Source organism: Sitophilus oryzae, unplaced genomic scaffold (assembly GCF_002938485.1).
Source record: "Sitophilus oryzae breed Bouriz unplaced genomic scaffold, Soryzae_2.0 scaffold_1583_pilon_pilon, whole genome shotgun sequence".
NCBI lineage: Eukaryota > Metazoa > Arthropoda > Insecta > Coleoptera > Curculionidae > Sitophilus > Sitophilus oryzae.
The window spans coordinates 926,519-948,948 of NW_022146262.1; the positions used below are offsets into that span (position 1 = coordinate 926,519).

The following is a 22,430-nucleotide window of genomic DNA, read 5'->3' on the forward strand; positions in this document are numbered from 1 at the left end:
ATGTCATTTGTATTTCACAACGACCAATCACAACAAACGTTTCAGGGAAAATCGGCCAATAAAAATCACAGAACTTTGACAGATAACAAGATTTTAGGTTATCTATGATTTGCATTTCATCTTCTGACGACATTTTGTGTATAGATTTTGTCTGTGATTTTGTCATTACTTTTTTTAGCTTACTTACCGCATTCCAAAGCGTAATTGTTCTAAAAAATTGTGTACTCGGCTGTCTGAAACCTGAAACCAAAGTCAGGACGAGTTGATTAGAAGTAGTTTCATATTGCCGCAAAATGCCTCCAACTGATTCTACCCCGAACAACGAAACCGGGAATTTTGAGTTGTATTATTCCCTGAAGGCCTTTAATAAAATACCGGTTGCTGAGTATGTTTCGAAAAAGACCGGCCTCACAGTCTGCATTGCTGAAGTTGAAGGTCCTATAGTTAATGGATACTTTTGTTTAGGTTAGTATAACAGCATAATTATAACTTCTAAACTTGTTATTTGTTTTTTTGTTTGTTTCTAGTTACCGAAGCATTTGATGACGATGGTCTACCTCATACTCTCGAGCATTTAATTTTTTTGGGTAGTGAAAACTATCCTTTTAAAGGGGTTTTAGATCTATTGGCAAACCGTTGTCTGGCTTCTGGTACGAATGCCTGGACCGATATTGACCATACTTGTTACACTATGGAAACTGCTGGGTCTGAGGGATTTCTATCGTTAATGCCCATATTTTTGGAACATATTTTGTATCCAAATTTGAATGTAAGATTTTATTTATACATGTTACTGCTAAAGTGCATACTTTTGGCTAGTTTTTAAACTAACCAGCTATTTTACAAACTAACTAAAAACGCTGTTATTTTGTAAAAATTTGTCTATTTTTGCAAAGGAGCTGGTTTCCTATAGCTAGTTTTCAAACTAGTTAACTTGCTATTTGTTTCAGTTAATATCATGAGTTTATATTGATATTTTTCAGAAAATAAATTGAAAAGAAAAACCTACCTAACCTAACCTAAAATTTTAGCTGAATTTAAGCGGTTTATTACATTACATTATTTACTATTAATGTTGCCAATACATAAAAATACTGTTAATACATGGAAGTGTGTTTTAATAATCAATATTATTTTAATATTTGTGGTCTTGTATATTAAAATATTCATTATCGCTGGCGTACGCTGACTGTGTCGCTGCGTTAGAAAACAAAATAGTTTTGACCGTTGGAGTGCCTTGGTTCGGCGATTTCTTCATCGCTTACTATCAGAGTCGATACACGACGTACGGCAGTCTTCTGTCTCTGTCTAACTCATCGTGCGGTAGAAGTGCGGTAGCGACGCGACGTAAGGCGGAGTTGCATCGTATTAAGGCGGGACTTAGGCGAAATCTCCGGTCGCCTTCGCATGAAGTCGTGGAGGCTCGGTAGGCTTAGAAGTTAAGGGGATATTCCCGATATTTCATAAGGGGATATATCACATTTCGTTAAGGGGATATTTCATATGATTCACATTATACGTAGCATTTAAAACTTTTATATGAAAATTCAAAAAACGTTTAAAGCAAATTGGAAACATTTTTCGGGCTTGTCCGAGATTATTCAAAATGATATAACCGGTTGTATTTCAGAACACGCCACAGAAATAAAAGAATCCGAAATAAAAAAGCGCGTTATTTTACTCGGCGCAAGAAGACGATACAACAGATATTACAGAATTCGATATGTTAATAACAGCGGCTAAGTCAAATATTTTTGCGAATTTTATTTTATGAAATATTAGATAACATTGTTATACGTTTAGAAATAAGGTTTGCAGATAGGTACTGGTATGTCTCAATTATTTTTATTTATCTCTTGCGGATCCGAAATTTAAAGAATCCTATAAAAAATTTCCAACGCATTTAACATCTGATTTAACAAACTTGTTATATTGATTTAATAGCGATTTAACAAACAAAAAATGTTATTGTTGACCAACGTACTTTAATGAATAAATTGCAGGTATTAATAATAAATATGATAATTTCGATTATAAAATAATTTAAGGAGAATAATCCTGGAAATATATTTCCAGAGGCTTTCAACTTGTTTGTTTTGTTCGTTACTACACCATTTACAAGTACCTGGGTTGAGAGACATTTTTCATGTTTGAAATGCATTAAAATGTATAGTAGAGATTCCATGAAAAATAAACGTTTATCGTCACTTGCCTTACTTTCCATCTAAAAAGATCTTTTCATAGCCGGAGAGCTGGCGACATATTTAGAGAACATATTTTAGGCAAGTTAGAATAACAAAAAAAATAAATTTTAATAACTTGTGAACCCAGAATCTAAGTCTGGCTGGGGGGTTGGGGGTATTTCGCTACTGCGTAACCCATACAATTTGCAAAAAAATAAATCCAAAAAACATACTTTAGGCAACTTGAAATTTGTTTATTCTTAAATTTACGCCACTAAAATTTTGTCGCCTATTAAATAATACTGGATAAATTAATTCTGTATAATATTAATATAATTATTGTAATTAACTTAGGAGGAAAGTTTTGTTACCGAAGTTCATCACATAACAGGAGAGGGTGAAGACGCTGGCGTTGTTTATTGTGAAATGCAAGGCAGGGAAAACTCAGCTGAATCTCGATTGCATTTGGCTGTAGCTCGAAACATTTACCCCGGCCGTTGCGGATATTCTTCTGAAACTGGTGGTATAATGAAGAATTTGAGGGAATCAACTAATAACACAAAAGTATATCATTAAGAAAACGATTTGACGATTTTTATCTACATATTTTTTTAGGTTCGATCGTATCATAAAGAGCTTTATAGACCCGAAAACTTGAAAATTATAGTTACTGGGCAAATCAATCCGCAAGATGTTTTCAAAGCTTTGGAACCTCTAGAATTTCAAATACTTTCTAAAGTATGTTTTTACAGATCTTGTTTATTATTATTTAGAACAGTTTGTGATAGCAGATTCTGTAGATAAAACTGTGTAAAAAAGTTCGTATAAATGTATGTCCTAAATTGCTTAGTTTCGGAGATACGGGGTGTACAAGTTTCATTTTTATTTCGATTTTTTCCAAAAATTTCTGAAGTGTCTTCAATATTTGGATGAAAATTGGTGTCTGGGAGGTTTTTGACATGAAAATTTGATTTTGACGTCAATATGACTCCTATTTGTAGGGGGCGTTATCAGCATGTGTTTTAACAAGGTTTTAACATATTTGAAGAGGAATAACTTTTCGTCCCTACTTGTATAAAACTACTGAGTGAAAAAATATACATTTCCGTGATTTTTGCATATATCGATATTTTGCAAAAATCGCTACGAGCAACCGTTCTCATGATATTTCGAATGGAAATAGTCAATATACCTGTCATTTTTGACAAAAATTAAACACGTTGAGTAGATAGTTATTTGAGTGGAATAATAAATTTGGGAAATTTTTATTTTTTTAAAATTAATCATAAATTTTTCTGCGGAAAAATGATGATAAAACGCTTTCTGTTGGCACAAAAACATTTCAAATTTATGATTTCAGTCTAATAACTATTTAGTCAACATATTTAATTTATGTCAACGATGTATTGATAATTTCGATTCCAAATATCTCGAGAACCATTACTCATAGCGATTTTTACCAAGAGATCTTTTTAATGTAAAAAACGTTGTAAATATACATATATTTTTTTTACTCGGTAGTTTTATACAGGTACAAACGAAAAATGATTACTCTTCAAAACAGTTAAAACAGATGTAGGTGTTTCAAAATCAAATTTCTCATGTCAAAAAACTACCAGACACCAATTTTAATCTAAATATTGACGTTACTTCAGAAATTATTTGAAAAAAAATCGAAATAAAAATGAAGCTTTTACACCCTGTATCTCCAAAACGAAGCATTTTAGGACATACATTTATGCAAACTTTTTATTTATTTTTATGTGCAGTATATTTTGCAGAAGTTTCCCAGTTACAATTCGGACCACCCTGTATATTTATTATTAATAAATTAATTTCAGGGTGAAAGAGGACCTTTTCAAAGACCATGGCAATCTCCTGTACCGCCACTGGATTCTTCTAAGGAATTGGTTATTAAATATCCGTCTGACGATGAAGATAATGGTCTGTATGCTATAGCTTGGAGAGGGCCGTCGTGTGTTACTGATTTATACACAATGACAGCATGTTCGCTGTTATTAAAGTATTTTACTGAGAATTCTGTATCTCCATTGCCGAAGGCATTTGTTGAAATTGACGATCCGTATGCCAGTAATGTAAGTAAACATGCAAACACACAATATTTTTCTTTGATTTTTTTGTACAAGGTGTTTTAAAGTGAGGGTATTTGGAGAAAAAAAATCTATTTGCTATTTTTAAAAGCAGTTGTAAATTATTTGACGCCCTGTGTTCCCACACAGTATTATGTTTATGTGCTTGAAATGTGCTAAAAGCCCATATGGAATAATAACGCCAATATCTGCAAAACCGTTAAATATTTTGAAATACTTTTAATACAGAAAATGTTTATTAAAATGTTTTAATTCTCTCTCAATCAAAAAATAATATACAGGGTGTTCATTTAAAAGAACGAAGAAAAATCGTTTTATATTGTAGAAAGTTTGACGTGGAATTTTGAACACCCTGTATGATTTTATATTACTATATTCATAGCAAACTAAATAAAGACCAATAATTATAGTAAATATCTAATATAGTTTTGATTCCAGGGTATTTTTGTATTTTTAATATTTTTTTAAAAAGGCTGTATATTTTTATTTATTTATTAATATCTCTGAAATTATCAAAACATATTTAATAATATCTTAGGATTATGTAAAGTGATCAGAAAGAAAGCCAAAAATGCAATAATATACAGGGTATTTTGTTTGAAAAAATGTATCCCAATCAGGGTTGGAAAAAATCATGATTTTTTTTTAAAATCAAAAAAATCAGATTTTTTTATTTAAATCAGATTTTTTTGATTTAAATCAGATTTTTTTGATTTTAATTCAAAACAATATTTAAATCGGATTTACAAATGACTACGACTTATTTCCAATTAAAGTCCTATCGTAAATGGCTATATCTAAACCCCGATACCGATAACATTAACAATTCTATGGGCCCTTGTGATTTTTCCACATCTGTCGTAACCTAACCAGTATATTCCGCAAAAAAAGTCGTTCGCTTCAAATGAAAAGGATTTTTTTTTCAAACGTCTGAAAAGTATTAATTTTTGTCATTTTAACGCCTAGGCATAAAACTACAAAAATATATTATTAAATTGATATTAAGTGTAAAATTCAACGAGTGTACAAATTGTTGCTCGATTACTGTTTTTTTTTTATTTGTAATGTTTGTAATTGACTAAAAAATTATTTGTAATGTTTATAAAATATAGTATATGTTCTATTCCGAGTAAAAATGTATTATATATTATACATACTATATATTATTTATACTCCTAATAAAACAATACACTATTGTTCCGAAATATTCTTAAGTAGAGAAGAAATTAGTATGTATTATAAATCTAATGTCAAAGTGTAAAGTACTTACTGCAGATCAAAATGTCGCTAGGAATTTGTAGACATACAACCGTTTCAAAAAAAAATATAAAACATATTTTCTGACAACGATTATAGATTCTCGGGAATAAAGATATAGTCTCTATATTAGAAGAACCTAGTTCTGCACTAGACTGCGAATATGCGAATGATATGTATTCAAACAGCGAATTTTTGTCACTTATACATAAATTTTAAAATAAATGTGTTTAGCGGTCTAAAATGGATTCACACGAAATTACTTCAAAAATCGGTCAAAGAATTAAATTGACGAATAGATATTTTTCTATAGTTTTATAACATTTACAATTATTTTTCGATTTATTTTCTGTTATACCCGTTACAGAAATATGTTTTATAGTTGTCTAGGACACATTTTTGTAACTTTTACATTTATATTTTGATTTATAATAAAGTTTCAATAAAACATTTTTTTGATTTAAATCGCATGATTAAAATTTAAAAAATCACTTGATTTAAATCACGATTTAAATCATGATTTAAATCATTTGATTTAAATCATGCCAATCTCAATCCACTGATCTCAATCCACTCATACTTTTTTGAGCCACCCTGTAGAAGTTAAAATATTTTCCTGGAATACATCCTAGTACATATTTTACGTTTGCACTTAAACAAAATTACTAAGATATTTTTTTGTATACTACCAATACTGGCATTTATTTAATGTACACCCTGTACATTTTACATCTATTTTTTTAGGTGTGTTACAACTTATATGAGAATTCGGAAACTTGTTTCTATATAATGTTTGAGAATGTGCCAGTATCAAAATTGAGTGAATTAAAAAGCAAGTTAAAAGAGGAATTGCAAAGGATTCTAAACAGTGAAGAGATCGACATGCAAAAACTTGAAAGTATTATTAACAGATATAAGTTGGAGAATATCAGTAACATCGAAAACAATCCCCATCATTCAATCGCCTTTATGATAATTGGGCATATGTTGTATGGAAATACCAAGGAAGATGTAAGATATTATCTTTTATAATTCTTTGCGAAAAAAAACTGTTTTGGTCAATTTTTTTCATATTTTATAATTCCGATTAGGGATGGACGATAATACATTTTAGAAAAAAAAAATTTTTTTTTTATCTATCGATAACTTATCGTAATTTACCTATCGATATATTTTAACTTCGGCAGCATATTCTGCAGACAAAGATAAGTAAAAAAGTTCTTATTAATTATGTTCTAAAACGCTTAGTTTCGGACATACAGGGTGTAGAAGTTTCATTTTTATTTCGATTTTTTTCAAATAATTTCTGAAGTAACGTCAATATTTGAATGAAAATTGGTGTCTGGGAGTTTTTTGACATGAGAAATTTGATTTTGGTGTCAATATGACTCCTATTTGTAGGAGACGCCATCTACATGTATTGTGTTTTAACCGTTTTTAGGAGTAATAACTTTTCGTCCGTACCTGTATAAAACTACTGAGTGAAAAAAATATACATTTCCGTGACTTTTCACGTTCTCAAGATATTTAGAATGCATATAGTCAATACATGTCATTATTAACAAAAAATAAACACGTTGAGTAGATAGTTATTTGACTGAAATAATAGTGTGTCCACTAACTAAAAATTACTATCACCAATTTTGACGTTCTGAATGCTTACATTGAAATTAAAGGAACAGATTTCTACGCTAATTGAAACCACTAATTTATTCCACTAATTTCCAGATTGTTTGAATGAAGCTTTATTCTGATGATTATCTTTTTATTTTATTAGCTACAACAAAGAGTTAATCCACTAGACGATCTGGCTAAACTAAGCAAAGAATCCAAATCATTCTGGCTACAAATTCTCGACAAGTACTTCGTTAATAACAAGTATATATCAATCCAATGCTATCCGAGCAAGGAAGAACAGCAAGAAATGGCGAAAGAAGAAAAACTAAGAGTGGAGAAACAAAGAGAGACTTTGGCTCTCGAAGGCTTGAAAGAGAAAGCTGACATTTTGCAAAAAGCCATCGAGTTCAACGACAGAGAACCGCCAAAAGAAATGTTGACCTCTGTGCCCATCCCGAGTTTGAAGTCGATTAAGTTTCATAATTTAGACAGATACAGAACGGACTCGAATCCGGATGGTAGACTGGATCTGTCTCAGACACCCATCTTTACTTACTTTGATCATTTGAAAACAGGATTTGTGTTTGTGGGTTTTCTATCATTGACAGGTTAATAACTTGACTGATCTATATCTATTCAGCAGTGGCGTGCTTATAATATAGGCAAAGAGACGTTGCCTACCTCAGACAAAATTATAAAATCTTTTTTTTTTTTCATACCATTACATTATAACTTATAACTATTGTAATCACAAAACAACTTCCGGTGCACGTCATCAATCATATCGACATTGACACTAAAGTCTATAAACCTGACTAAATGAAATGTTGGCAAAAATGTTTAACTTTGTTGTATAATTTAAGATACCGAGCAGTTCCTCATTTTACTTTATAGAGCAAATGATTCTAACAGATATTTTATTTAGATTAAAGCTGCAAAAATTAGTTTAAACCGAATTTTATTATCTCTCACATTGCGCCGTGTTCAGAAATGTTGTCCTTTATTATTTGACAATAATTATCCTAGTGTCAGTCATTATTTTATATAATATCGTGTTGTTGAATCTTCGTGAGTAATTCTCGTTTTTTTGCCTATTTTCATAGTTTTTTTTAAATTGAATTGAATTTTTTTTAAAGCTCAAACAGTTCTTTCAAGAACTAAATTTTCGATTTTTTGTTTTGCAGTTCCTGAAATTGTGTGTTGAAAATATGCCGAAGCATTTAAACAGTCGAAGCAAAAAGCTTGTAGCTTCCCTGTTTTTATAACTATTTTGAAATTCTGTGATTAATAGCACCCTCTTACTTGTTATTACCATTTATGGCGTTGTAAGTTGTACATCAATAAATAAATAACCCATAATAACGTTTATAATAATCTTCATAAAGGACTAGTTTTTGCTAATATCTAATAAGTAAAATAGGCTATAAAACAAATAAAACAATTAATCACTAAAATATTAGTTATTAAATTAAAAATAAAACGTAAAACTCTTTAAAATATGATATAATAAATATGTTTGTCAATTTTAAATTAATCTCATAAATATATCACAATCTGGCAGCGCTGTCGCCATCGCTTATCGCTCAAAGTTGATCACGTGCATCGGAAATTGTTTTACAATTACCATATACAGCAGTGGCGTGCTAATAATATAGAAAAAAAGCCATTGTCTACCCCAGACAAAATTATAAACTTTTTTTCATACCATTGCATTATAACTCGTTACCAATCCATCAAGGTATTCGCAATAAGCATTTTTTATCATATTTTTACTCTAGAGATTACACTGTCGTCGATTTTCGAAAGAAATCAGTACATGCATATTATTTCGTATATTTTTCATTTTATTGATTTTATGGAAAGCACTGTTCATTAAAATGTTGTATCCTATGTTATAGGGCTTGTTTCTCTCTATAATTTTCTGTCTCACAATGTACCGTTTGTGTCCAGGAAGAGTTCATAGTTTCATAGTTAATGATTATCGAAAGAAATCAGTACATGCATATTATTTCGTATATTTTTCATTTTATTGATTTTATGGAAATCACTGTTGATTTTAAAATGATGTATCCTATGTTATAGGGATTGTTTGTCTCTACAATTTCCTGTCTCACAATGTACCGTTTGTGTCCAGGAAGAGTTCATAGTTTCATAGTTGTCGATTTTCGAAAGAAATTAGTACATGCATATTATTTCGTATATTTTTCATTTTATTGATTTTATGGAAAGCACTGTTCATTAAAATGTTGTATCCTATGTTATAGGGCTTGTTTCTCTCTACAATTTTCTGTCTCACAATGTACCGTTTGTGTCCAGGAAGAGTTCATAGTTTCATAGTTGTCGATTTTCGAAAGAAATCAGTACATGCATATTATTTCGTATATTTTTCATTTTATTGATTTTATGGAAATCATTGTTGATTTTAAAATGTTGTATCCTATGTTATAGGGATTGTTTGTCTCTACAATTTCCTGTCTCACAATGTACCGTTTGTGTCCAGGAAGAGTTCATAGTTTCATAGTTGTCGATTTTCGAAAGAAATTAGTACATGCATATTAGTTCGTATATTTTTCATTTTATTGATTTTATGGAAAGCACTGTTCATTAAAATGTTGTATCCTATGTTATAGGGCTTGTTTCTCTCTACAATTTTCTGTCTCACAATGTACCGTTTGTGTCCAGGAAGAGTTCATAGTTTCATAGTTGTCGATTTTCGAAAGAAATCAGTACATGCATATTATTTCGTATATTTTTCATTTTATTGATTTTATGGAAAGCACTGTTCATTAAAATGTTGTATCCTATGTTATAAGGCTTGTTTCTCTCTACAATTTTCTGTCTCACAATGTACCGTTTATGTCCAGGAAGAGTACATAGTTTCATAGTTGTCGATTTTCGCAAGAAATCAGTACATGCGCATATTATTTCGTATATTTTTCATTTTATTGATTGTATGGAAAGCACTGTTCATTAAAATGTTGTATCCTATGTTATAGGGCTTGTTTCTCTCTACAATTTCCTGTCTCACAATGTACCGTTCGTGTCGGGGAAGGGATCATAGTTGTCGATTTTCGAAAGAAATCAATACATGTATATTATTCCGTATATTCTAAGTAGATCTTTTAAAGTAACTTATATCAAAAATTCAACTTTTTACCAAAACTTCGTATGTGAAGGCCTATTTTCTTGGACTAATGACCAGTCAATTTATTACCTTGTCAAAGATGTTAGGTTAAAAAAGGTTGAGGCAACCTTAAAAATAAAATATTGATTTTAGATTTATGGGTTACTAGATACTTCAAAAGTTCCTCAAGATTTGAGGGTATACTTACCTTTACTTTTGGAAAGTTTGCTAGAACTACCAATTGAAAGAGATGGTCAATTAATTCCTTATGAAGATGTAAGTAGCTCAGTTGAATGATCGATACAGTTACCACAGGAACTTCTATAGGTACTAGATTTCTTAGCTTATACATATACTCTGTATTTATTGTATTTTTTGTTATTTTTAGGCTTAGGTGGAGGTAGTTTGTTCTCCTGTGGGTCCTACTCTCAAACAGCAACATTAGCCATACAGGTAGAGGCCAAGCAAACACGAGAAAGGAATGCAATGGCTGCAAGAATTGCTCTATAAAACCAAATTTACTCTAGATAGAATTAAAGTTATTGCTTTAAAAATGAACAATACAGTTGCACAGGCTAAAAGAAGCGGTAGAAATGTCGCTTCTTATGCCATGAAAACTTGTGGTATTCTAAAGGTAAGTGTTTTATTATAATAATGAAGTCGGTATATTTCAACTACTTTTGTTTTATCGTATAAAACGATATTAGAATAGTCAAATAAATGCATAGATAAAAGAAACAAGTTTAAATTGGACTGCTCAGCTTGCCGCCAAAACTTATAATTGTTTTGGAGCGCATACGCTGTAGGGCGCTGCCATAGCGGTTGCTAAGAACATCCGCAAACAAGAACAGAAATAATTTTTCTCTTGTCAAAGACGGTATCTTCAAAATTATAAAATCTTTTAAAATTTAAACCGCCCTCATTGAAGTGTATGCGTCCATTTTCAAGTGTTTAAAGCGTCCATTTTCAAAGTAATTATTGCTATCTTGTGAGTTTAACTTAAATTTTATTTACTCAAACCCGTAATAGTTGTGAAAAGTGGCATTAAAAACTTAAAAAGCTGTGTGAACTGTGAACTGAAAAAATCATAGGTATTTCATACAAATCTTTATATAAAATAAAGTTTCTCATATGCAAGACACAGTATTTGATTTAAAAAATTAAAAGAAAGTAATAAATTTGAATAAATAATATTTGGCGACATAATTCCAGAAAAAGCCGAACCGCTCCGAAATTACCAAAAACTTTGGAGAGCGACCGTTGTAAGAATAGCGCCAAATAGTATTTTTACATTGTCCTTATGGACACTTTCCAATCTAAACTTGTTTCCTTTATCTATGAATAAATGGCATTTTACTTTGAAATTTACTGTGTTTATTCCTGAGTTAACCGAAGTTTTTATTAAATGTTGTTAAAACAAAAGGTATGTACGGGATGTCCTAAATTCGAGGGCGATTATTGATATCTCGGAAACCATAATACATAAGAAGGTTAAATTATAGAATAGTTGGGCAATTTTATGACTAATAAAATGCCGTTGTGCAAATTAAAAATAACAGAATCCTTCCGGAAGATATCCAAAAAAAAACGAACTATTATACAGGGTGCTACAAATTCAAGGTACGAGCATTGGTATCTCGAAAACCGTAGTAGATACAAAGATGGTTAAATTGGAGCAAAGTTGCTCCTGAGGATGTTCATAAAAATTTCAAAGATTGTTGAGTTTTTTGGAAAAAACGGATTTTTTTGAAAATCAATTTTATTTTTTCCTGTCGTTACTTTTTACAAAATCAAAAAAAAACTAATTGCATGTTCTCATAGCCACTTTATTAGGGCTATCTGATAGTATTTTTAGATTTTCAAATTGGCTGATAATTTGTGACATACAGAGGCCCACTTAATTTTTTTAAATACGGACCTGCATTTTTTATTTCAGGTTTTGAAAGAACTCGGTCTTTTGAGTACAATGATATGACACACTTTATAGTTTTTTTTTGTTTTGAGTACCTTAACAATAACAAAACTATTTAATTGTTATTTGAAATAATTTCAAGTCCGACTATGTTTTTTTAAATTATTTAATCTGATTGTACTCATCGCAACAATATTGATCAGCGTTAATTAACATTGAACATGGAAAATCGAGCCAATTGAAAGATTCAAATAAATAATATCCAGGCCAGCAATTGAAAAATATTATTTTTAACTTTTTTTATTGTGAGTTTGAAATCTCAGTGTATGATCAAATAATACGCATAATATTAATCGTAGTTATTATAAATAAATCAACTTCTACAAACTAGTTTCTAATGCTCTATCTATCTCTGTTTGATCAGGTTGAATTAACTGATGTATTCAATTATTTTCGGTACCGGAATTGACTACAACTTTTGATTTTTTTAACGGCACCGTCAAAAATACGTAGTAGTTCTCTGTCCACGGCATATTGGGACACCCTGTATACTGTACCCATTTTTATTTGATCACACTAACTTCCTTAATTTTAGCCTTACTGATACTGTATTTACTTTACAACTCGTTTTAGGAACTAACGTTTATGTAAATGGAATACTTCTTCAAAGCAAATTCTTATCAGAACTCACCGAAAAACTTAACGGAGACCAATCTCAAGAAGTGCTAGATCAGCTTGAGAAGCTTAGATCCAACATAACTAGCTCATCTAATCTAACACTTTATCTAGCAGGAAATTTAGATAACTTGACTGACCCAGCAAAAACATTGAATCAGTTTTATGTTACTGAAAATCTATCCCAAATTCAAAAGTAACTATTTTCCTTTATTTTTGAATTTGAGGAAATGAAAAGTGAACTCTATTTTTTTTAGGTTAAAGTGTATTCCAGATTACGATCTTTTAAGCGATCCGGAATATGCTCCTAAGCCTGGTTGCATAATCGGTTTAGGATGTATTGAATCGTCTTTCTTCTATCAGACGACCAAGTGTATTACTTCTTTTGAAGATAAGGATCTTCCAGCCTTGATGCTGTACGTTCAGTATTTGGTACAAGCGGAGGTAAGTACATGATAATAATTCTAATTTAATTATTTCTTTTTCTTTTTTTTTCTTCAAAATAATAGTAGATCTGAGTACAAAGATTTTATGAACAAAAGTAAACTAATTAGCAAAATTAATCGCATTATAGGCTTTAGGCCTATAAACCTAACTAAATGAAATTTTGGCATAAATGTTTGTCATATAATTTAAGATATTGAGCAGCACTTCATTTTACTTTATCATGATACACGGCCTTGAATGACGGCCGTGACGCACGAGCTAGCGAGAGGAAAAGTGGTAACGGCAGTGTTGCCACAGTCATCCCATTCGGGGTAGATCTACCCCTTTATAAAATAATTTAACCCCGCTATCTCTTGATAATCTACACCGATGAAAAATGAACTTGTGGCAACACTGGTTAACGATTGTACCATAAGCGGCTATAATAAACTTGATACTGTACCAACCTTGATGTGTACCAATATCCTCTGGTTGTGTGCTGGAAGTAAATTTTCACTAGTAATACCACTAGAGCTCAAATTTTTTATTTAATTTGACCTCGTGTGGTATTCGGTAAGAAAATTCCACACCAAATTGTGTTTGAAAAAAAAATAATTAAAACATATTTTTCGATTTTTGGTCGACTTGATTATTTAGTTACTATGGTAACTAAGTGACACCCAAACCTAAAAACTATTTCAGTTTTGAAGCTGTCAAGCGGCACGACTTAAAAAAATGTTTCGCTTCGGTCAAGAAAGCAAAGAAAATATTCGCCAGGAGATTAAGCAGTTGACACCCGCGAATACTAGGAAATCGAAGTCAAGCGTATGGAAGCAGTTTACAAACTTTTGCGCAGAAAAATCGTATGATTTCGACAGAGAGGATATACCTAGACCTTTAAATTGTTGACTTCTACTCGTTGTAGTTGCACGAAAATATCATCTCAAGACACAACACAATATATTCTTCAATTTTGCATAAGTTTTGAGTAACTACAAGTGGTAGAAAATTGCTTTTTTGCATTGCAACGCTTTATTGGTATGGAATTCATAACCAGCGCGCAGCGTCAGCAAGCGTCAATCATAAAAGGCTGTGATCATCGTATTTTGACAGTTCAAAATATCAGAAAAACTCGCGTTTTGTTGTAATAAAGAATATCGTGCAGCATTTAAAAAACAACAAAATTCTTTGTTTTAAAAATGAATTGGTTTGAAAATCATACTACATGCAAAATATGCGTGAAATTGTCTGATGTAATGATCAATCATCGTACGATGACTTATTTACCCTATTTTATTTGCATTAATGGAGGATTGTGGCTCCTACTTGAAGAAAGAAAATTTGTTTCGAATTGATCACGAATATTTGCATCTAAACTACTCAAAATTCAAAGTACTAAATGGAAAAAAGGTGAAGAAAATACAGTGGCGTAGCAAGGCGGGGGCGGGACGCCACGGGCGGCGACCTTCCAAGTACCTGTGGGGCGACAAGAAATTGTTATAAAGGGGGCGGACTGATTCTGTAGGGGCGGCAAACCTCTCTCTTAGTGGCTCTCCACCCCGGGCGCACCTAATCCACGCTACGCCACTGAGAAAATAGTGTCTAAATATTATATATATTTTATTACACATAGACATTTAATTCAGTACATTCCAAGTCGTACATTTTCGCCATTAAGAAAAAAGAAAACATCTCAGCTTTGTAATTGAAATGTATCAAAATTATCATGTAAACAAATAAAAACCAGACTCTCAAAAAAATATTCTGTCATTATAAACGTCAAAAAATTTCCAGTATAATTCGCTGTTGGGTGCCCACAAGGAAAAAATTATCACTAAAATGTATCCGTTGCCATGATGATTTGTTAAAAAACACGTTTTGATTGGTTAAAAATTACAGGTGTGGAATTTTCATGCATATTTTCATCGATTGGTTTGTAACTTCTGAATATCGGTCTAGATAAGACATCTAGCTCATTTGCCAGATCAGAATTAGAATTTAGAGTTAGTAACTCGTATTTTCATTGGAGGACAGGCATATTTATTTCAAACCAATAATTAACGAGAATATTCGTATAATTTAATAAAATTACTATAAATCACTATAAATATTGAATAATAAACAATATAATAACAATAAACAGAACATTTATACAAAAACAAACCGCAATTCACACAAAACAAATTGTTAGATGTTGTTAACAATTGTTGTTGGTTAGTAGTGGTCAGTGATATAGATAGATGTGGTAATGTTTTGGTTTAATGGCCAGAGCTGCCAGGGCTATCCGGCCGGGTGATAGAATTATCGTTTTTTAATAAAAATTAAAAAAACAACATTATAAAATTATTATAAAGCTAGAATAGTATACGGTTTTATATTAACTGTCATTTTTTTGAAGTTTATAAAAAACGTTCATAAACAAATATACTAAGGGCTGGCAAAGGTTAGTCTTGGATCGAGATTTCCGTATGTAAGAAGAGTACAATGCGTTTATAATGTACTAAACAAAGAGAGGACAATAAACATGTTGCCAAACGTACGAAATAAACCGAGAAACTGTGCACATCGCTAAGGGGATATAGCAGATTTGTCGCAGTTGACTGGTCGACCCAATCAATATCTCTGTCAATACTTAAAGTTCTAGGGAAAGGTGTACGTCATGCGTTCAACTTCACGATTTAATTACATCTCGTGACACTTGATTTGTTTATTTATTAACGAGTCGTTGTAATTTTCCCTATAGCTTGAATTTTTTTAAGTGCAAGCTAGAAAGACTTGCATTTTTGGTAAAAATAAGTGGAATTGAGTGGGTGTTCGATAGTGGTCGAACTCTGAATTCAAAAATCGATATCTCGAAATCTATTAGAAATAATAGACTGTAGTTTTTTCAAGAACTTTGTTAATATTCCTGCTGTATGTCGTCGGGCACGTGTTACGCGTCAGAGTTACGCGAGAGATGCGCTACGCGTCAGAGTTGACAATACAATGTCTACAAATAATAATCTTAAACCCCCACTCGGTGGCCGTATCGATCCTTTTCTTGAGTCAGCGGCGCGCCGCAGCCAGCATGTATTTTCTTTGTACACAGTATGTGAAAATCTTTATCAATAAAAAAATTACACGATTGCTGAAAATTGCTATGCTCTAACAGTACATGTATGAATTGTTTACAATTTTTGAATGGAAAAAACAACCTTATCGAATTTTTCTTATTGAAACATATTGTAAAATATCCGATCTTGAAAATAAAAAAAAGTTTCAATATCTAAAGTGGTTCTTGAGTTATGGCCTGTTATATTTTAAAAAGTTGAGTTTTTAAATTATCGCGATTACTGACGTTTTCTCGTTATAAAAAAATGACACCCTCACAATATCCTTATAATTCCATTTCAGATGCTCAGAAACATGTCTAATGATTTTATCTAGTTATCTCTTGAAAAAAAGTCTTTTAATTTTACTTTTACTTTCACCTCTTGATTTTACTTTACTTGATAGGGAAAATCTTATTATCGTATCGGCAACGCCGCAACAGCACACCGTCGCGCGTCGCGTCGGTCTGTCGCATTTCTCTCACCCCGACTTAGTAAGATCCCTATACGATTTACTTCCACACATGTAAATGCCGACCCAAAAGTAGCAGTTGCCAGCACGGTATACCCTTCAAATCATTCAATTTAATAGCTGTTAGTAAGAAGTTTCACTTCAAATATGCGCACATAGTGCACACACTGTTTTTTTAGTTTTTTTTATAACATTTTTAGGGTCCAATGTGGAAACAAATTCGTGGCAAAGGCTACTCGTACGGTTACAGAATAGCAGTCAAGGTTAGCGAAGGCCTGCTCTATCTGATCTTTGCCAAGGCCACCAACGTCCTTAGTGCCTACCAAGAAGCAAAAGAGATTGTCAACAAACACGTAAGCACCAAAGAGTGGGACAGTACTCTACTAGAGTCGGCTAAAAGTTCCTTAATTTTTGATATAATTGAAGAGGAAAAAACGATCGGCAGTGTGGTCGGCTTGTCGCTTCGATCGTATTTTGATGGTGTCGATTATTCTTACAATAGGTATGAAAAATTGTTTAATATGTACAGGTTGTCCCATTTTCGTATGTTTTATGGTGTTTCACGTTTACGAGTAGAGATATAAAGATATATTTTTTTTTATTAAACTAAAGATGTTTATCCTAGCCCTCTTAATTCCTGTTTTTCAACTCCCGTCGCGTGTCGTATCTCGGTTTTTATAACTTGAAACAGTCCTGTAGAGTTTTTCACATAGAATCCAGTGGCGTAACTAGTTTTTCGCTGGAAGACTTATGATTTTTTAAATGGGACAACCTGTATATATTTCTTTTGCTTTGTTATGAACTTTCTAGAAATATAATATAGGCTTGGTGCATTCTCCGCCATTGCTGCCACCGTCGTAGAATATCGAAACAACTGGTATATACAAATACACGGTTTTAAATAGCGAGTATACAAAAAAAAAGGTTATATAATTATTCTAAAAGTGTTTTAGGAAGTATAATTTGTGAAAATTCTAAAAAAAATAAAAATGTAAATACGTTGATATCTTTAGAAGGTCTAACTTGTATTATAATTTATTATTGAAGCTAATAAAACTTTTTAGATGAGTTCAACTACGGTAGCGAGCATAGTTTTACGCACCGGTTTTGCTATTGGAGATATAACTTGTGTTATTTCGGCTGTAACGAAGTTTTTTAAAGGTACTATTTACTAGTTATACATAACATAATTATAATTTTAAAAGATGTTCATAAAAAATTTATGCTAGTTATGCACCAAGCCTATCGCAGATTTTTGCTACGTTGATAAATTTGATAAAAATATGGATCATTGTATTGAACAAATGTATATTATTATACTTTTCAGGAAACTTTTGGAAGCTTTGGAATATGTTACAACTGAAGACTTGAACAGAGTCGGTGATCTCTACATAACCTCACTTTTCGATCCTTCGAAAGTTAAAACTGCTTTAGTTACCGACCCTAGCAAAATACCTGATACAGCTGCAGGCTTCAAAAAGTAAGTAAAATATCGATGTTTTAATGAAACACGCTTTTTGATGTTTCATATTTAATGAGATTATTTTTATCTCTACATATTATATCCTCGTCTTCCACACAAAGTGTCGTAACATTTTGAAAAGTTTGCAGTAGAGCGAAAAAAACGTCAGTTATGTCACTTTGTGTGGAAAGCGATGATATCTTTTGGTTTGTTAGGCCTTTTTCAAGAGTTTCTCAAAACGATGTTTTAACTCCCAGCCTCACATGTTTAGATACTCTCTTTGTAGTTAGACCCATTGTTGTCTATGCGGCTTCAAGTTATCCCTCCTAATTTACTAATATCATGGTCCCATCTCAGGTTTGGCCTGCTTCTAGGTCGTTTAATTCCTCTTAAGTACCATGCTGTAATTTTTGTGGTCCATTTGTTGTCCTGCCTTCTTGTCAGGTATTCCGCCCATTCCCATTTGAGTCCTTTGATTCTCTGGATGACATCTATTACCTGGATCTTTGGCCGTATCTACTCTATTCTTTTACGGTCCTTCTTGGTTATTCCCAGTAGTGATGGGAATACCGGTTCCACATGAGTCGCGTTACAATAGCGACCATTCCAGAAAAATACCGCGACAAAATACCGCGATTTTGTAATCGAGGTTCCAACTTCCTAAGTGTCGCGTCCTCGCTTATGTAGTATTTCTGGCATTGGTACCAACTTTTATTTTATACTACCTACCTACTCCCACAAACCACTGTCAAAAAAATTCTTTATTGGTGATCGGTTTCGGCAATTTCAGCCATCATCAGACCTTAAAAATAGATATAAACAATAAAACTTATATAAATGTATAAAAGCAAATAAAATTTTCATTTTATTTTATTTGCTTTTACGTTTCATCTTTCAAACAACGTTATTTTATACCATGCTTAGTACATACCAGAAATCGCTATTTCAAAAGTAACGTAGCGACGGCAACGGGAGCACCAACGCCAATAGTAACCGACCCAATCGCTACAGGCGAAAACGAAACCCTATAAGCGCTCCAGCGACTGCAGGAACGAAGTAAGCCACCTCCGAGGTCGAGCGTCGATAGCCAGTTACAGCAGTTACTTCTGTTCGCGACAGGGAACTGAAACTCTAGGAGCGCGACGGCTGGCTGGAGCGAAGTAGGCCGCCGCGCCGCCGAAGTCGAACGTCAATGCCCAGTTACAGCAGTTACGCGTCAGGGAACTACAACTCTAGGAGCGCGACGGCTGAAGCGAACACGTCGCTGTCGCCATCGAAATCGCTCGATGCTACGTATAGTTCCAGTAACTATTGTAGGCGACCGACGAAATCGCGACAGCTGGAGCTAAACACGTCGCTATAGGTTACTACGGTTCAAGCTAACCTCAAGAACGATTATAAATAATTTATTTGCAAATTATAAATAATTTATAATTTTGTCGTCATTGTGATCGTCGTTCTTCAGTAACAGGTTCCCCATTCGTTGTGGAGCGCGACACGGCGTTACAAAAGAATACCGCTCCAAAATCGCGTTACTCAAATACCGACACATCACTAATTCCCAGCATATTTCGTTCCATTTTGAGCGTCGTGCGACCTGCAGTTTCCTTCATAGTATTTGTTAATTATGGCAACGCAATTGAGTGAGCAATATCTTGTGATCATTTTAAGAAAAATGTTTATACCAAGTTTATACAATACCTGTCAAAAAGTTCACGGAAAATTAAAACAAAATTGAGTTTGTGTACAGGGTGTGCCATTTTCGTGTGTTTTACAGGGTTTCTCGTTTATAAGTAGAAATACAAAAATGCGGTTTTCACATTATTTTAAAATTATACAACGCCCTGTATTTCAGAAACTAACGCTTCGTCCTACGTGGACGACAAAAACAAGCGTGCGACGCGTGCGACAACAAAGGGCGATGAGCTCGACACGCGCGACATATTTCAATTGCCTCCGATGCCGCTTCCTACCTAGGACAGCTTCGTAAGAAAACATTGTTTGATAAATACGCCGTCACTCGCACCGCCCGAATCGCGCGTTTTTGTGTCCCACGTAGGACGAAGCGTAAGAGGGCTAGGACAAATCTGTGTGTAGAAATGTAATTTCATAAAAAATAGCACCATCTCTACTCATAAAGGAGAAATTCTATAAGACACACGAAAATGGGACACCCTACACAGGGTGTCTGGAATTCGAGGGTGACCATTAACTTGTGAAATCTTTGCCGTTATTTCACCTCCTTTGTATGGCATATAGATTCCCAGATTCCAATCCTCGAATTTTGGACACCCTGTATAAGATAATCTGAATAATATATCCGCCTAGATATAAAACACCCTGTGATAACATGCCCTAAATTGTTTACTACATTAATATTTTTATTTTATTTAGGTTTGGTCTGGAATTAACTGAGTATACGTCACTAGGCGACAGCTACCTTAACAAATTAGTTTGAATTATTTGTTGTTGATAAGTGTATCATAAGCAGAATGTTGTATTGTTTTCAATTTATAAGTTAGAAAAAGGTTATTGATTTAAAAAATCAAAGTTCAGCAAATTTTGAAATACGAAAAAAACCGTCGCCACAGTAACCTTTGAAATGACAAACGATGATAATTTTATCGGGCCAAACTCTATATTATGTTATTTATTCGAAATTTACTTAAAAACTTGTCAAAAATTAATATTTAATATAGAAAAAAGTAGAAAGTTTTGAAGACAAATTTATTTTCAAAAAATATTTTTGTCTGGAACCTTTTTACTTTTCTCAAATACTAATTATCGACAAGTGTTTTGTCAATTTTAATAAATGACCTATAGGGGATCGACCCGAGAAAATTCTCATTGATTTTCATTCCAAAGGCCACTATGGCACCTTTTTTGATAGTAAGTATGTGATAGTAATCATTTTTTATTAAAAATTATTTTTAATTTAAAATTTTGTAACAAATGGATAAATGCAATTTTAATGACAGTTACCTAGAATGGATATTGAAATTAAAAAAATTATTATAATTATTACAATCTAATTTTAAAATATTATGCACCACTCTGTACTTCTTTGAATTATTCTGGTTCACAAATGAAAGTTTTACAGAAAAAAAAATAAAAATTCTGAAACTTTGTCTAGGGTACTAAAAATAATGTGTAACGAAAGGCTTTTGAACCACTTAAAAAATACTTTTTCAACTTTATATCTTTAATAATCAAATGTAAAATGAATACACCTCTTTAAAAATAATTATTAAACTTAGCTGTTAGCACTGGAATTACTGGATTTATGTAATATATTCATCAGACAGTATTTTCTAAAGTAATGTTTAACATTTTTTATACCTACGTACTATACTATGCATTAAATGGTATACACTTAATTCAATTGTCACTTGGCTTTTGTCACAGAAGACTGAGTAGGGGATATTAAAAATGTTGTCTTAGAACAACGTATTATAGTATTTGTTATTAATTTTTACGTCTGTCACTTATTCGAATAAAATCAATCAAAAATATATAATAAAGTTATTTAATATCATGTTTGTTGTTTTATTTTTAGTTAAAACCTTTCTTCTTTATTTTTCGAAAATTTTCATAATTGCTTCATAATTAATTTTCTTATTAAAATTGTTAGATGAAAAGAAAAAAACGTAATTTCTAAAATATATCATCCAATTTGCATTCATTGTCATGAAGTTTTTCTTTCCAAATCAGATATTTGTCATTTTCAAGTTTTACTAATTTCTCTCTAGCATTGGCGGCTCGTGACAGTCGTGACCCGTGTGCAGGGTTCGGAAGTAGTTAATAAAGACGTAATTTACCTGATTAACTACGTGTAGTTTTTCTTCAAAAACTACGTCTTTTCCCGTTCATTAACTACATGAAAACTACGTTAATAAACTATGTATTGATATTATGAATAATTTTCCTTTGTATGAGGTGTAATAGAGATAATATGATGTAAATATTATACTTTAAATATATTTAAAGCCATATTTCTTCTGTTTTCTTAAATACATTATGTGTTTTTAAAGCTTCAACTTATTATAACCTCACCTCAAACCTTTGATATTTGAAAGTTACATACATAGGTTACATAAACTAC

General features: G+C 32.1%; 1 protein-coding gene across 1 annotated transcript; it reads left to right on the forward strand.

Annotated features, from left to right (window-relative positions):
• The first annotated feature begins 116 nt into the window (after positions 1-116).
• LOC115879687 (uncharacterized protein C05D11.1-like) lies at positions 117-21,437 on the forward strand. Its single transcript, XM_030896621.1, is given in 16 exon segments — positions 117-465; positions 528-769; positions 2,538-2,747; positions 2,799-2,921; positions 4,025-4,279; positions 6,296-6,562; positions 7,329-7,754; positions 10,446-10,586; positions 10,589-10,619; positions 10,681-10,751; positions 10,753-10,930; positions 12,838-13,075; positions 13,137-13,323; positions 17,067-17,368; positions 18,194-18,346; positions 20,723-21,437. Coding segments are annotated over 16 exon segments (3,060 nt in total). The 5' UTR covers positions 117-293; the 3' UTR covers positions 20,787-21,437.
• The last annotated feature ends 993 nt before the right edge of the window (positions 21,438-22,430 follow it).